Source organism: Bufo bufo, chromosome 5, assembly GCF_905171765.1.
Source record: "Bufo bufo chromosome 5, aBufBuf1.1, whole genome shotgun sequence".
In the NCBI taxonomy this organism is placed as follows: Eukaryota; Metazoa; Chordata; class Amphibia; order Anura; family Bufonidae; genus Bufo; species Bufo bufo.
Window position 1 is genome coordinate 10,497,848 of NC_053393.1, and position 15,328 is coordinate 10,513,175.

Here is a 15,328-nt window from a genome sequence, read left to right on the forward strand (position 1 = left end):
AAGACCTTGGTGCAATAAAACTACACTTTTCATTAACCTTCCTTTTTTTTTCCCTGTCAGACAAAAAAAAAGGAAGGCACAAGGAAACACAACTGAAGCAAAATCGGACACGGACCACTGAAGCCAAAACACTGACAGTGAAAAAACACTGTCGTGTGCATGAGGCCTGACTGTGTGAATAGGGCATTATAAAGGCTGAATTCACATCAACATTTATTTTTCTGCCATTCTGTTCCATTAGGAACAGAAAAATAGAGAAAAAAGAACACACTCTTTGATCCTCGTTTATTTGATGCGTCAGACCCGTTAGGCCTCCTGCACACGAACGTATTTTTTTGCGGTCCGCAAAAACGGGTCCCGTTTTTCCGTGATCCGTGACCGTTTTTTCGTCCGTGGGTCTTCCTTGATTTTTGGAGGATCCACGGACATGAAAAAAAAGTCGTTTTGGTGTCCGCCTGGCCGTGCGGAGCCAAACGGATCCGTCCTGAATTACAATGCAAGTCAATGGGGACGGATCCGTTTGACGTTGACACAATATGGTGCCATTTCAAACGGATCCGTCCCTATTGACTTTCAATGTAAAGTCTGGAGTCCCTTTTATACCATCGGATCGGAGTTTTCTCCAATCCGATGGTATATTTTAACTTGAAGCGTCCCCATCACCATGGGAACGCCCCTATGTTAGAATATACTGTCGGATATGAGTTAGATCGTGAAACCTCATTTCCGACAGTATATTCTAACACAGAGGCGTTCCCATGGTGATGGGGACGCTTCTAGTTAGAATATACTACAAACTGTGTACATGACTGCCCCCTGCTGCCTAGCAGCACCCGATCTCTTACAGGGGGCCGTGATCAGCACAATTAACCCCTCAAGTGCCGCACCTGAAGGGGTTAATTGTACTATCATATCCCCCTGTAAGAGATCAGGGCTGCCAGGCAGCAGGGGGCAGACCCCCCCCCTCCCCAGTTTGAATATCTATTGTAATAAATCGTTGGTGGCACAGTGTGCGGCCCCCCCCCCCTTCCTCCCTCTATTGTAATAAATCGTTGGTGGCACAGTGTGCGCCCCCCCGCCCCCCCTTTCTCCCTCTATTGTAATAAATCGTTGGTGGCACAGTGTGCGGCCCCCCCCCCTTCCTCCCTCTATTGTAATAAATCGTTGGTGGCACAGTGTGCGCCCCCCCGCCCCCCCTTCCTCCCTCTATTGTAATAAATCGTTGGTGGCACAGTGTGCGCCCCCCATCGGCCCCCCCCTCCCTCTATAGCATTAACAACATTGGTGGCACAGTGTGCGGCCCCCCCCCCCTTCCTCCCTCTATTGTAATAAATCGTTGGTGGCACAGTGTGCGCCCCCCCGCCCCCCCTTCCTCCCTCTATTGTAATAAATCGTTGGTGGCACAGTGTGCGGCCCCCCCCCTTCCTCCCTCTATTGTAATAAATCGTTGGTGGCACAGTGTGCGCCCCCCCGCCCCCCCTTCCTCCCTCTATTGTAATAAATCGTTGGTGGCACAGTGTGCGCCCCCCATCGGCCCCCCCCTCCCTCTATAGCATTAACAACATTGGTGGCCAGTGTGCGGCCTCCCATCTCCCCCCCCCCCCGATCATTGGTGGCAGCGGGTCACTAGCAAAGATTCATACTTACCTGGGAGAGGCGATGTTCGTGTCCGGCCGGGAGCTCCTCCTACTGGTAAGTGACAGTTCATTTAGCAATGCGCCGCACAGACCTGAGGCTGTCACTTACCAGTAGGTGGAGCTCCCGGCCGGACACGAACATCGCAGCAGCCGGTAAGTATGAATCTTCTACTACTGTACTATTGCTATGTAACCATGGCAACCAGGACTGTAGTAGCGTCCTGGTTGCCATGGTTACCGATCGGAGCCCCAGCGATTAAACTGGGACTCCGATCGGAACTCCGCTGCCACCAATGATGATGGGGGGGGGGGAGATGGGAGGCCGCACACTGGCCACCAATGTTGTTAATGCTATAGAGGGAGGGGGGGCCGATGGGGGGCGCACACTGTGCCACCAACAAATTATTACAATAGAGGGAGGGAGGGGGGGGGGCGCACACTGTGCCACCAACGAATAATTACAATAGAGGGGGGGGGGGGCCGCACTGGCCATCAATGATATTCAAACTGGCGGGGGGGCGGGGGGTCTGCCCCCTGCTGCCTGGCAGCCCTGATCTCTTACAGGGGGATATGATAGTACAATTAACCCTTTCAGGTGCCGCACCTGAAGGGGTTAATTGTGCTGATCACGGCCCCCTGTAAGAGATCGGGTGCTGCCAGGCAGCAGGGGGCAGTCTTGTACACAGTTTGTAGTGTATTCTAACTAGAAGCGTCCCCATCACCATGGGAACGCTTCTGTGTTAGAATATACTGTCGGTTCTGAGTTTTCACGAAGTGAAAACTCAGCTTTGAAAAAGCTTTATGCAGACGGATCTTCGGATCCGTCTGTATAAAAAGTAACCTACGGCCACGGATCACGGACACGGATGCCAATCTTGTGTGCATCCGTGTTCTTTCACGGACCCATTGACTTGAATGGGTCTGTGAACCGTTGGCCGTGAAAAAAATAGGACAGGTCATATTTTTTTCACGGCCATGAAACACGGATCACGGATGCGGCTGCAAAACGGTGCATTTTCCGTTTTTTCCACGGACCCATTGAAAGTCAATGGGTCCGCGAAAAAAAACGGAAAACGGCACAACGGCCACGGGTGCACACAACGGTCGTGTGCAGGAGGCCTTAGGTTATTTTCAGTTAAAAATCACTGGAACATGGCTGAAAAGCGCTTTCATATTTTTTTTACACTAAAGTCAATAAATGACAAATATGGAAGGTTTTCCGCTTGTGTCCGTTATTGAATTCTTTTGAGGGATCAGTTTTTTTCCCCATCTTTCTAGACAGAACAGAATAGCAATAAAGTCATCACAGATGTGAACTCAACCTTAGGCCTAGTTCACACGAACGTTTTTTTTGCGAGTGAACGGGCCGTTTTTCTGTGTTCCGTATACGGTCTGTATACGGAACCATTTATTTCAATGGTTCCGCAAAAAAAACGGAATGTGTTCCGTATGCATTCCGTTTCCGTATTTCCGTTTTTCCGTTCCGTTGAAAGATAGAGCTTGTCCTATATTTGGCCGTAAATCACGGATCGTGGCTCCATTAAAGTCAATGGGTCCGCAAAAAAAACGGAATGCATACGGAACACATCCGTATGTCATCCGTTTTTTGCGGATCACTAATTTAGAAATACTAGGCCCAGCCTACTTTTGCCATGTGTTCTGTGTTTACAAACTTTGTCAAGAGCACATGTGCAGGTGCTGAAACCGGCCCCAGCCTGTCTGCCTTGCAAGATAGCAGCTTCTCAAGATGGATGCAGAGAAATTGATCTTGCTGCTTTGGGACAATCGAACGGAGGCCTATCACGACCGCATGTGCAAGGAGCGGGCATGGGACGAGGTGACCCGTGACATGTTGCCCAGAGAGTGGGAGAAGGCCAGTTCCTCAAAACGCCAAAAATTAGGTATGCCAACCCATGTTGATGTTTTTTATGTGTAAAATGCCTATAATGTCATTGTTACTTGTCAAGCAATGGTGTATATTGGAGTCTATTACACAAGCAGGTAAATCAGTAAGTGTTTTTTAGAATGTGCACCATGAGGATGTTGTGTAGGACTTGCTTTTTCAATGTAAAAGTGCTCAGCACTATATATTGTTTGATTATTCATCAGCCATGGCCACCTGTGGCTCACCTGCTGTTGTAAAACCACAATTTTAACCATGGCCTGCTGCAGTCTGATATATATTTCATGTGTGGACATGCTTAGAGGTATACATTTTAACCAGCTTTAGAGCTTCATATTGTGTATCCCTGTAATGTCAAAATATCAAGTCTGAATAATGTTTAAAGCCTGTTATGATTACCGGGTTACAACAATCCTGCTATCTCGCAGGTTATTCAGCCTATGAAGTTTCTAAATCTCCAGTATATGGTATATTAAATTAAGTATTTACCGGTTTTAATGTAGTAGTAACCATATTTAGTGATGTGATTTTATACGTGTGATGACATTTTTGAAGTTCCAATTGTTGTTATGTTATATTTCTACAGTCCAACGCTTAAAGACTCGCTGGCAGTCGTGCCGGGATCAGTTCCGCCGGGAACGAGTTCAGGCCATGGGCAAAAGTGGTGATGGAGGCGTCAGAAAGAAGCCATACATTTATACCCGGCAGCTGGCTTTCTTAAAGCCAGTGCTGGACCTTAGGCCGTGAATATGAAATGTCTAGATTATTTGGAATGTTTGCTTAGAAATGTCCCGAAATATATTAGTAGTGGCTTATTTATTGAAAAATATTTTTCATTTTACCAGTAATGTTTTATAGGCTAGTATACAACTAGGGCTGGAGTGCACAAGCCAGGTACATCTTGTGTGAATATACTGGCCTTGTCACCACAATGTTCACTAAAGTATTCCAGCTACCATTGTTTATCCTGATCTGACCGGCACAAATGGCTAACATTATAAACAGGTGAGGATAGCGATAAGGGACAACCATTTGTGCAGCTCTATATTACATAATAAGGATTTCCAAACGCCTTTTCAGATTGATTATTTATCCTGATAATCAATATGTGACACGTCTACTGGAGCCATGTCATCCAGTGTGGGATACGAAATGTGGCTTATATGTTCATACAATGTGGATATATATGTACCAATGTTATTTACATTACTCTCTCATTCCACAGCACCGTTGACAGCCTGGAAGAGCAGAGGGGCCATGAGTCTACGACCAGTGATGAGGAGCGTGTGGCTGCTCCACAGGATTCCCCTTCTCTGGCCACTGAAGAGCCACAAATGTCGCAAACGTTGGATCCGGCAGAGAGGGAGGAGTCCTCTGCTGTGGAGGTTGGGGCTGAGGGTCAGTCGAGCCCCGAACCTTTATTAAGGAGACCACGGCGGAGAAGGGCCGCACCACAGCCTGCCGAACCTGCCTTAAATACTCGAGCCATTGTTGAAAGTCAGGTGCTCGAGAAATTTAAGGCAGAGAAGGATTGAGGGCAAGGAAGAACGGATGCTCAGTGGCCTCGCGCCACTTATAGAACCTTTGTCTGCTGAAAAGCAAGACATTTTTGTTTCGGTAATGGCTACTGTAGCCAACATTCTAAAAAGCCCTATGGACCCAGTAGAGCTAGTGTGGGCAGTCCATAATGTACATTGTCGGGCTTTAACTCTAAGCGTTGGCACATCAGCACAACCAGGGCCCAGTATATATTACCAGCAGCCCATGCAACCAACTTATTCCCAGCCCCTATTTTCCCAAGAACATGATTTTGCCCCTCGACCCCCTTGTTCTGTACCAAGGATGCGATACCCACCACCCCCTAATGTGGCTGGCCCTAGCACACAGGGCCCTTTTATGCGGGAATTATCCGAAATTTAATTTTGATGTTATGTTTTGTTTTTTTATTTGATAGCTGAATATGAAGCACTTTTATTTTTACCCTGGAAAATGTTCATTCCAAATATATACAAAGATTCAAAAAATCTGTTTCCTTTTATTAGCAGAGCATCAACATTTAAACGGTATACAACATGACATGTTTGAATTACATCACTACACTCCAAACGTCATACACATCTATTTTTGGGTGAATCATTACAACTCGGGCTGGCAATAAACGTAAAGTCAACGCTGCTCAACCTTCCTCCATCCAGCTGTATAAAAATTACAACTCCAAGCATGCCCTATAAGAGCAATAGAATATCAACCCAGACTGGGAATTGTTGTTTGTATACAGTTGCAGGGACACAGGATGGGCAGAGCAGCTTAACCCCAAAAATACATAATCTACATCTATTGGAATCATGTTGTATGTGCTTGAATAATCTCCGATTCCGGGACCTTGGACAGCATCTTTAAAGTCTTCGGCATGCCTAGGGAAAAACAACAAGTTTTGAATAAGTATTGCAACATATGGGTGCGTATGCAATCATAAAATAGGTCCGATTTAGTTATGGTTTTTAAGAGGTATTAGAGGGTTGTTGTATACAATCAAATATATGAGTTTTGTAGTCATGAAAATTGACTAATTTCGCAATTTAGACTACACGAATGTAATTTGACAATTCATACAATATAACCCCAGCCCACAAGCCCACGTCAAGGGTCCTCTTTGTCTTGTGAGTCCCTACACTATCAACATATAACCCCACCACCAAAAAAACAAAAATACAACTAGGAAAAGAAAGTTACTAGGATTACCAGAGTCCAGATTATTTTACACTCTGCCATGAACTACGCCCATCTGCCACGGCACTGCTCCCTCAGGACTTGAAAAATATTCTTCATAGAGGGCCCGAACTGCAAGGGCTGCAGTTCCTGGTCGTCCGTGAAGGGTCTGGTCCAATCCTCCTGAAGAAGATGGACCAGATTCCAAATCCTCAACTTCTGAGGGACCATCATTAATCCTGACAAAGTTATGCAGGATCACACACGCATGAATAACCCGGGTGGCATTCTCCGGTGCCATCTGTAAGGATGACAGGAATACTCTCCACTTCTGTGTGAGTATTCCAAACGCACACTCAACATACCGACGAGCTCTACTCAGCCGATAGTTGAAGATACGTCTGCTGTCATCCAGGTTGCGTCTGGGAAAGGGTCGCATGACATGTGGTGCCAAAGCAAACCCTTCATCAGCCACAATTACAAATGGAGCCGGTGGTCCCGCAGAACCTGGCAGCAATCTGGGCTCTGGTAGGGCAAGCTGGTTGGCTCGAAGTCTCTCACACATTCTGGAAGCACTGAAAATGCGCGCATCTGCAGTGCTCCCATATGCACCAATATCCACAATTATAAACTTGTAATTACTGTCAGCCAAGGCCTTTAGCACGACAGAGAAATACTGTTTATAATTGTAGTACAGGGACCCTGAATGAGGCGGCTTCTTAACACGTATGTGTTTGCCATCCAGTGCCCCAATGCAGTTTGGAAACTGCGCATCACCATAAAAAACCCTCAGCAATTCGGATCCAATCCTCAGCCTTGGGCACTGGCATCACCGCTTCCCTGAGTCGCTGCCAAATCACATCACATGTTTGACGAACTATCATAGAAATCGTCGAAACTCCCAGCAGGAACTCAAAATGCAGAGATACAAATGAATTCCCTGTTGCCAAGAATCTGAAAAACAAAAAGAAAGAAAGATTATATACTATAACAACCACCGAGAAAGCAGCCAGCACAAGAGAACCAGTTCCTCCTCAGCCATGATACAGCAGAAAATTGTAGCCAGAAACCAATGTCTGCCAAACACAGGATTCCAAATACGCTCTCAATGCTGAAACAAGGTGCTGAAAATGGAGTCACAACTATCACATGACCAAGTTAAATAGGGGGAGTGAAAAAGGGATGTGTCCTAAACTGATGATGTCCAACCTTTTCTATTCCGTTTCTGATCCGCAAAAAACGGATTGGAAACGGAAACCATACGGCTATTCTTTGCGGACATACGTAACGGAAACGGAACGGAAACGGAAACACAACGGAAGACAAAAACGGACCAACGGATCCGTTTAAAACGGACCGCAAAAAACTATAAAAGCCATACGTTCGTGTGAACTAGGCCTTACTGCATGAACCAGATGAAGAAGTGCAGGCTATAGGTGGGAAATGAATTCTATGGGAGGTGTATACACAGAAATTTCTGATATAAGTTAGATTTAGATTTATTCAGAGTAGAAGAGGGAATATGTAGCGGCCTGCATGGGAGGCGTGTGTTGGAGTGGATGGGAGCGGTAGTCTTGGGAGAAGTGTCTGTACTCAGTAGCGGCAGACCTGCTAAAGCAGTCCCAGTCAGAGGTGTAGGTGGAGGATATAAATCAGACACTGACTGATTTGGCTATATCTGTTTTCTGTGGGTTTTTAATTTGCCTTGTTCTACTGATTAACCTTTCATCTGCTGATCTTCTTGTATCTGTACCCATTCAGATTTTTACTGCAGCTCGTTTTATTATCTTTTCTGCTTTCCTGTGATCATCTTATTAGGTCTGCGACCTGCAAACTTGCACCTGTTTTCTGTCACCTTACTTCACAGGCGCTCCCTGGGACCCTAGCAGCCAAGACCATCCAGCCTTACGGCAATCTCTGTTAAATAAATAGGGACAGTCTTAGTCTCTGCTACCCAAAATGGTGTATGATGACAGGTACGGGTAGCTGTTTTTGAGTTTGTTGGCTGTGGCTCTGGTTAGGGATCTCTGTAGTTTACATTACACCGCCCTTGTCTATACTGAACACAACCATTCTGTGCTTTCGTTGACAACTCACTGTTTGTCAAAAGGACTGTTTCCCTACACAGTGACCAATCCTGGACACTGTCCAATCACCATGTGTAACCATATCTTTGCAGATCCTTTAACAGTAACCGGTCCTTTGGTCTGACAGTGTTTTTTTTTTTTTTTTTTAACGTGCAAGAAATATTTGAGCCCTTTAGATGGCTAACCGCCGTGTGGCCATCCAAACTACTCATTATTGGTTCTAACTACTCAGCTGGATAATATAATCTTTGTCTCATAGCTAAAGTTCAGCAGGAGATAGACGAGGTCACCAAGTCCTTGCGTCCTCCAGAGCTCATGGACAAACCCCAGATGCCTTATACAAATGCTGTTATCCATGAAGTACAGAGAGTTCTTGACTTGGCTCCAACTGCACTTTTCCATGCCACCACTGAAGACGTCAAGTTCAGGGGTTACAGCATCCCAAAGGTACTGAATTTATTTGGTATTACACAGAGGTGAATCTAATCTAGATTTTACTGTAAGCATTTGCCAAAGTTTTTAGGTTTCTACATTTAGGGGCTGAAAACCTGTTCTAACCTAGTCCTGCTGACCCAGTTGAATTAAAATGCCACATATCCCTAAACTATTTCAGGCAGTCCCATAGAGATGATTGTAGCAGAAGTTTGCATGCTTGTTGTCCAATTAAAACCCTAACGGTTTAATGACTAACCTCTACCCTGTGGATAGGGATTAACTAGAGATAACTAGAATAATCCTTTAGCTTGTTTAACCCTTTAAGGGCCCATGACGTAGCTGTAAGTCATGGGTCCGATCCCTAAACATGGCACCCGCTCGCACGTGCAGCATGCACCTATTTTAAATAGCAGAGACCCGCGGCACATGTACAGTGGATATAAAAAGTCTACACACCCCTGTTAAAATGTCAGGTTTTGTGATGTAAAAAAAAATGAGACAAAGATAAATCATTTCAGAACTTTTTCCACTTTTAATGTGACCTATGAACTGTACAACTCAATTGAAAAACAAACTGAAATCTTTTAGGTAGAGGGAAGAAAAAATATAAAAATAAAATATGGTTGCATAAGTGTGCACACCCTTAAACGAATACTTTTTTGAAGCACCTTTTGATTTTATTATAGCACTCAGTCTTTTTGGGTATGAGTCTATCAGCATGGCACATTTTGACTTGGCAAGATTTGCCCACTCTTCTTTGCAAAAACACTCCAAATCTGTCAGATTGCGAGGGCATCTCCTGGGTACAGCCCTCTTCAGATCACCCCACTGATTTTCAATCGGATTCAGGTCTGGGATCCGGCTGGGCCATTCCAAAACTTTAATCTTCTTCAGGTGAAGCCATTCCTTTGTTGATTTGGATGTCTGCTTTGGGTCGCTGTCATGCTGAAAGATGAAGTTCCTCTTCATGTTCAGCTTTCTAGCAGAAGCCTGAATGTTTTGTGCCAATATTGACTGGTATTTGGAACTGTTCATAATTAACTCTAGATTAACTAAGGCCCCAGTTCCAGCTGAAGAACAGCCCCTTGGCATAATGCTGCCACCACCATGCTTCACTGTGGGTATGGTGTTCTTTCGGTGATGTGCAGTGTTGTTTTGGCGCCAAACATATCTTTTGGAATTATGGCCAAAAAGTTTAACCTTGGTTTCATCAGACCATAACACCTTTGCCCACATGCTTTTGGGAGACTTCAGATGTGTTTTTGCAAAATGTAGCCTGGCTTGGATGTTTTTCTCCGTAAGAAAAGGCTTTCGTCTTGCCACTCTACCCCATAGCCCAGACATACAAAGAATACGGGAGATTGTTGTCACATGTCCCACACAGCCAGGACTTGCCAGATATTCCTGCAGCTCCTGTAATGATTCTGTAGGCATCTTGGTAGCCTCCCAGACCAGTTTTCATCTCGCCTTTTCATCAATTTTGGAGGGACGTCCAGTTCTTGGTAATGTCACTGTTGAGCCATATTTTCTCCACTTGATGAAGACGGTCTCCACTGTGTTCCATGGTATATCTAATGCCTTGGAAATTATTTTGTCCCCTTCTCCTGACTGATACCTTTTACCAATTAGATCCCTCTGATGCTTTGGAAGCTCTCTCTGGACCATGGCTTCTGCTGTGGGATGCGACTAAGAAAATTTCAGGAAAGACCAACTAGAGCAGCTGAACTTTATTTGGGGTTAATCAGAGGCCCTTTAAATGATGGCAGGTGTATGCTGACTCCTATCTAACAGGATTGTGAATGTGATTGCTTAATTCTGAACACAGCTACATCCCCAGTTATGAGGGTGTGCACACTTATGCAACCACATTATTATTATTTTTTTTTTTTTTCTTCCCTCCACCTAAAAGATTTCAGTTTGTTTTTCAATTGAGTTGTACAGTTTACAGGTCACACTAAAGGTGGAAAATGTTCTGAAATGATTTATCTTTGACTCATTTTTTTACAGCACAGAAACCTGACATTTTAACAGGGATGTGTAGACTACTTAAAAGGTGCATTATTGAAGGCAACAGAAAATTGCATTAGACTTGTCAGTAAAAACAAAAAATGGAGGAGACCACTGTGGTACTCAGCAGAAGTGGCCCAAATCATTAAAAATAAAAAGCTAGCATTTTGTAATTATAAAAAAACCCAGAGCAATGAAGATAAGGAAATCTACAAGATTAGGCAGAGAGAGGCCAAGCAAGTTATAAGAACTTCTAAAGCGCAGGCAGAAGAAAAACTAGCTCAGTCTATGTAAAAAGGGGATAAGACATTCTTCAGATATATAAATGAAAAAAGGAAATTAAAACAAGGAATAACTAAATTAAAAACAAAGGACGGAAGGTATGTAGAAGAGAATAAAGGGCTAGCCGACTGCCTTAATGAATACTTCTGTTCAGTTTTTACAAAAGAAAAAGGAGAAGGACCTCCACTAGAAAGAATGACTATTAAATCGTTTGATGCATGTATCTTTACAGAGGAAGATGTTCTAAGTTTGCTGTCTAAGGTGAAGACAAATAAGTCACAGGGGCCTGATGAGATACACCCAAAATGATTAAAAGAGCTTAGTGGTGAGCTGGCAAAACCGTTAACAGATTTATTTAACCAATCATTAGTAACAGGAGTCGTCCCGCAAGATTGGAAATTGGCAAATGTCGTGCCCATTCACAAGAAAGGTAGTAGGGAGGAATCGAGCAACTATAGACCAGTGAGTCTGACATCAATAGTGGGCAAATTAATGGAAACCCTATTAAAGGATAGGATTGTGGAACATCTAAAATCCCATGGATTGCAAGATGAAAAACAACATGGGTTTACTTCAGGGAGATCATGTCAAACAAATCTTATAGATTTTTTTGACTGGGTGAATAAAATAATAGACGGTGGAGGTGCAGTAGACATCGCATATCTAGATTTTAGTAAGGCTTTTGACACTGTCCCACATAGAAGACTTATCAATAAACTGCAGTCATTGAGCATGGACTCCCATATTGTTGAGTGGATTAGGCAGTGGCTGAGTGACAGACAACAGAGGGTTGTAGTCAATGGAGAACATTCAAAACAAGGTCATGTTACCAGTGGGGTTCCACAGGGATCTGTACTGGGACCGATTTTGTTTAATATCTTCATAAGTGATATTGCAAAAGGCCTCGCTGGTAAGGTTTGTCTTTTTGCTGATGACACAAAGATATGTAACAGGGTTGATGTTCCTGGAGGGAAACGCCAAATAGAAAAGGATTTAGGAAAACTAGAAGAATGGTCAGAACTCTGGCAACTGAAATTTAATGTGGATAAGTGCAAGATAATGCACCTGGGGCGTAAAAACCCAAGGGCAGAATATAGAATATTTGACACAGTCCTGACCTCAGTATCTGAGGAAAGGGATTTAGGAGTAATTATTTCAGAAGACTTAAAGGTGGGAAGACAATGTAATAGAGCAGCACAAAATGCCAGCAGAATGCTTGGATGTATAGGGAGAGGTATAAGCAGTAGAAAGAGTGAAGTGCTTATGCCGCTGTACAGAACACTGGTGAGACCTCATCTGGAGTATTGTGCTCAGTACTGGAGACCATATCTCCAGAAGGATATAGATACTCTAGAGAGAGTTCAGAGAAGAGCTACTAAACTAGTAGATGGATTGCAGGATAAAACTTACCAGGAAAGATTAAAGGACCTTAACATGTATAGCTTGGAAGAAAGACGAGACAGAGGGGATATGATAGAAACTTTTAAATACATAAAGGGAATCAACTCGGTAAAGGAAGAGAGCATATCTAAAAGAAGAAAAACTACCACAAGAGGACACAGTTTTAAATTAGAGGGGCAAAGGTTTAAAAGTAATATAAGGAAGTATTACTTTACTGAGAGAGTAGTGGATGCATGGAATAGCCTTCCTGCAGAAGTGGTAGCTGCAAATACAGTGAAGGGGTTTAAGCATGCATGGGATAGGCATAAGGCCATCCTTCATATAAGATAGGGCCGGGGGCTATCCATAGTATTCAGATATATTGGGCAGACTAGATGGGCCAAATGGTTCTTATCTGCCGACACATTCTATGTTTCTATGTTTTATATCCACTGTATGTGATCAGCTATAAGGCTGATCGCATACATCTTACCTTTCAGATGCCGTGGTCAAATGTGACCACGGCATCTGCGCAGACTGGAACCGGAAGTCGCGCGCTCCCGGTCCGGTAACAGCTTTCCCCAGCTGAGATCGGGGAACCTGTTACCTTGCGCTAATTGATGGAAGCTTCAAGCAGGCTTCAGAGTCAATTAAATGTATATATCAATACAGGCCACTAGGTGGCAGCCTTGTATTGATATAGTGCAAATGAAGTATTAAATGATGGCTATTTTGCCATCACTGAATACTAATGATTACCATTTATTGTCACCCAAGGTGACTTAAAAAAAGTAAAAAAAAAGTAAAAAAAAGTTTTTACAAATATAAAAAAAAGTTAAAATCACCACCATTTCCTTAAAATAAAAATAAAAATACTTAACCAATAAAAAACTAAACCACATGTTCATCGCCGCACGCAAAAATGCCCATACTATTAAAATATAACAATATTAATGGCATAGCGGGAAAAAAAATAAAAACAGCCAATTTGCCATTTTTTGTCACTTCAATTACCCAATCATTTTTTAATAAAAAGTGATCAAAATGTTGCACACACTTAAAATTTGTATCACTGAAAAGAACAGATCGTCCCGCAAAAAAATTAGCCCTCAGACAGCCCCATACACATAGCTACAAAAAAAGTTATAGGGGTCAGAGTATGGATAGGAAAAAAAAAAAAAAAATTTCCTCAAAGGTTTAAAAAAAAAAGAATCTGTATTAAAACGCAAGAAAAATTATACAAGTGTGATATTGTTGGAACCGTACTGACCTGGAGAATGAAGATAACAGATCAATTTTACCGCATAGTGTACAGTGTATAAAAAAAATTAAAACCTTTATCGGAATTGCGTTTTTTCCCAATTCTACCCCATTTTGAATTTTTATCCGCTCTCTACTACATGGTATGCAACCGTAAATGGTGCCATTAGAAAGTACAACTTGTCCCACAAAAAATAAGCCCGCATAAGGCTATGTGAACATGAAAAATAAAAAAGTTAGGACTATGGGAAGGCGGGGAGTGAAAAATGAAAACGCAAAAATGGAAAATCCCAGGGTCTTTAAGAGGTTAATACTAATAAAAACTGAAACGTTGTGAGTGCATATGTATTCACCCTCTTTGCTATGAAACTACTAAATAATGTCTGTTCCAACCAATTAATTTCAGAAGTCACATTAGTTGAATAAGGCCCCACAGTTTACAAAGTGGCACGTGACCTGTTTCATGATGTGAGTAGAGATGAGCAAATTTTTCAAAAATTAGATTTACCGGTTCGCCGAATTTATTTGAAAAAATTTGGTTTGATCCAAATATATTTGTGGAAAATTTAATTAAAAAACATCTATCTCCTGTATAGTGGTGTAGAACACTGTGCCTGTATAGTGGTGTAGAACACTATGCCTGTATAGTGGTGTAGAACACTGTGCCTGTATAGTGGTGTAGAACACTGTGCCTGTATAGCGGTGTAGAACACTGTGCCTGTATAGCGGTGTAGAACACTGTGCCTGTATAGTGGTGTAGAACACTGTGTCTTGCAGTAACACGCATAGGGAGTCTGCTGTGGTAGTGAAATAATACTGTGAGTCCGTATGACATGCAGATGACAGGAGTCGCTCTTAGAATCACTGCACACTTCACTTATTTGGGCAGTCACAGGGCCAAAACTGACCAAATAACTCAAGTGTGAACTCAGCCTTACAAGTCGATGTTAGCGCCAAGAAGAAGCGCACTCCTTTTACACCATCATCAGCTGATTCCACATAGATGTCTACAGAACCTGTTCTATTAAACGCTTATACAAGTAGAGCACCTCCGACAGAGTGGAGAGGGGGTCAGCAGTAAGTGGAGAGGGGGTCAGCAGTAAGTTTCTGTTCACGTCACTGATTATTTTGCCCTTCCTCTGATCCGTCAGAACAATAACCCCCAAAAAACGGATCCTGTCTGTGGAGCACTCGCCTTCACTCGGTCAGCATTTGGTCAGTAATCCATCAGTATTGCTAATGCCAAAAAAAGACAGGAGTGGATCCAAAACAGAGATGACACGTGAATGGAATATTTGCATGTCTTCTATGTTTTGTACCCACTCCTGCTTTTGGCTATGAATAATAAACTCGTTAGGAGTGTTTTTTCTACACCCAAGGGCGAGACCTGGCTAGGTAAGCCTAAGGGCAACTTCAAATGCGGTCACTGTTCGTTTTGCGCACTTAATGTGTGCAGCAAGCATTTATTTTTTGGGGGGTAACACATACAGTGCGAGAATTCATCAATTGCCGTACGTCCTACGTGGTGTACGTGGTCTTTTGTCCCTGTGGACGTTTTTATATAGGCAAGGCTATACGTCCCCTTTTTGAGCGTATCCGCGAGCATGTCGGCTCTATCAGGTCAGGTA

The 15,328-nt window shown here is 43.3% G+C and overlaps 1 protein-coding gene across 1 annotated transcript in view; it reads left to right on the forward strand.

Moving 5' to 3' along the window:
- Positions 1–15,328, forward strand: part of LOC121002848 (cytochrome P450 2C23-like) — a 327,503-nt gene that overhangs the window by 202,117 nt on the left and 110,058 nt on the right. The window contains exon 7 of the mRNA XM_040434458.1: positions 8,596–8,783. Within this exon, the coding sequence (XP_040290392.1) occupies positions 8,596–8,783 (188 nt within the window). The remainder of the gene's footprint in view (positions 1–8,595; positions 8,784–15,328) is intronic.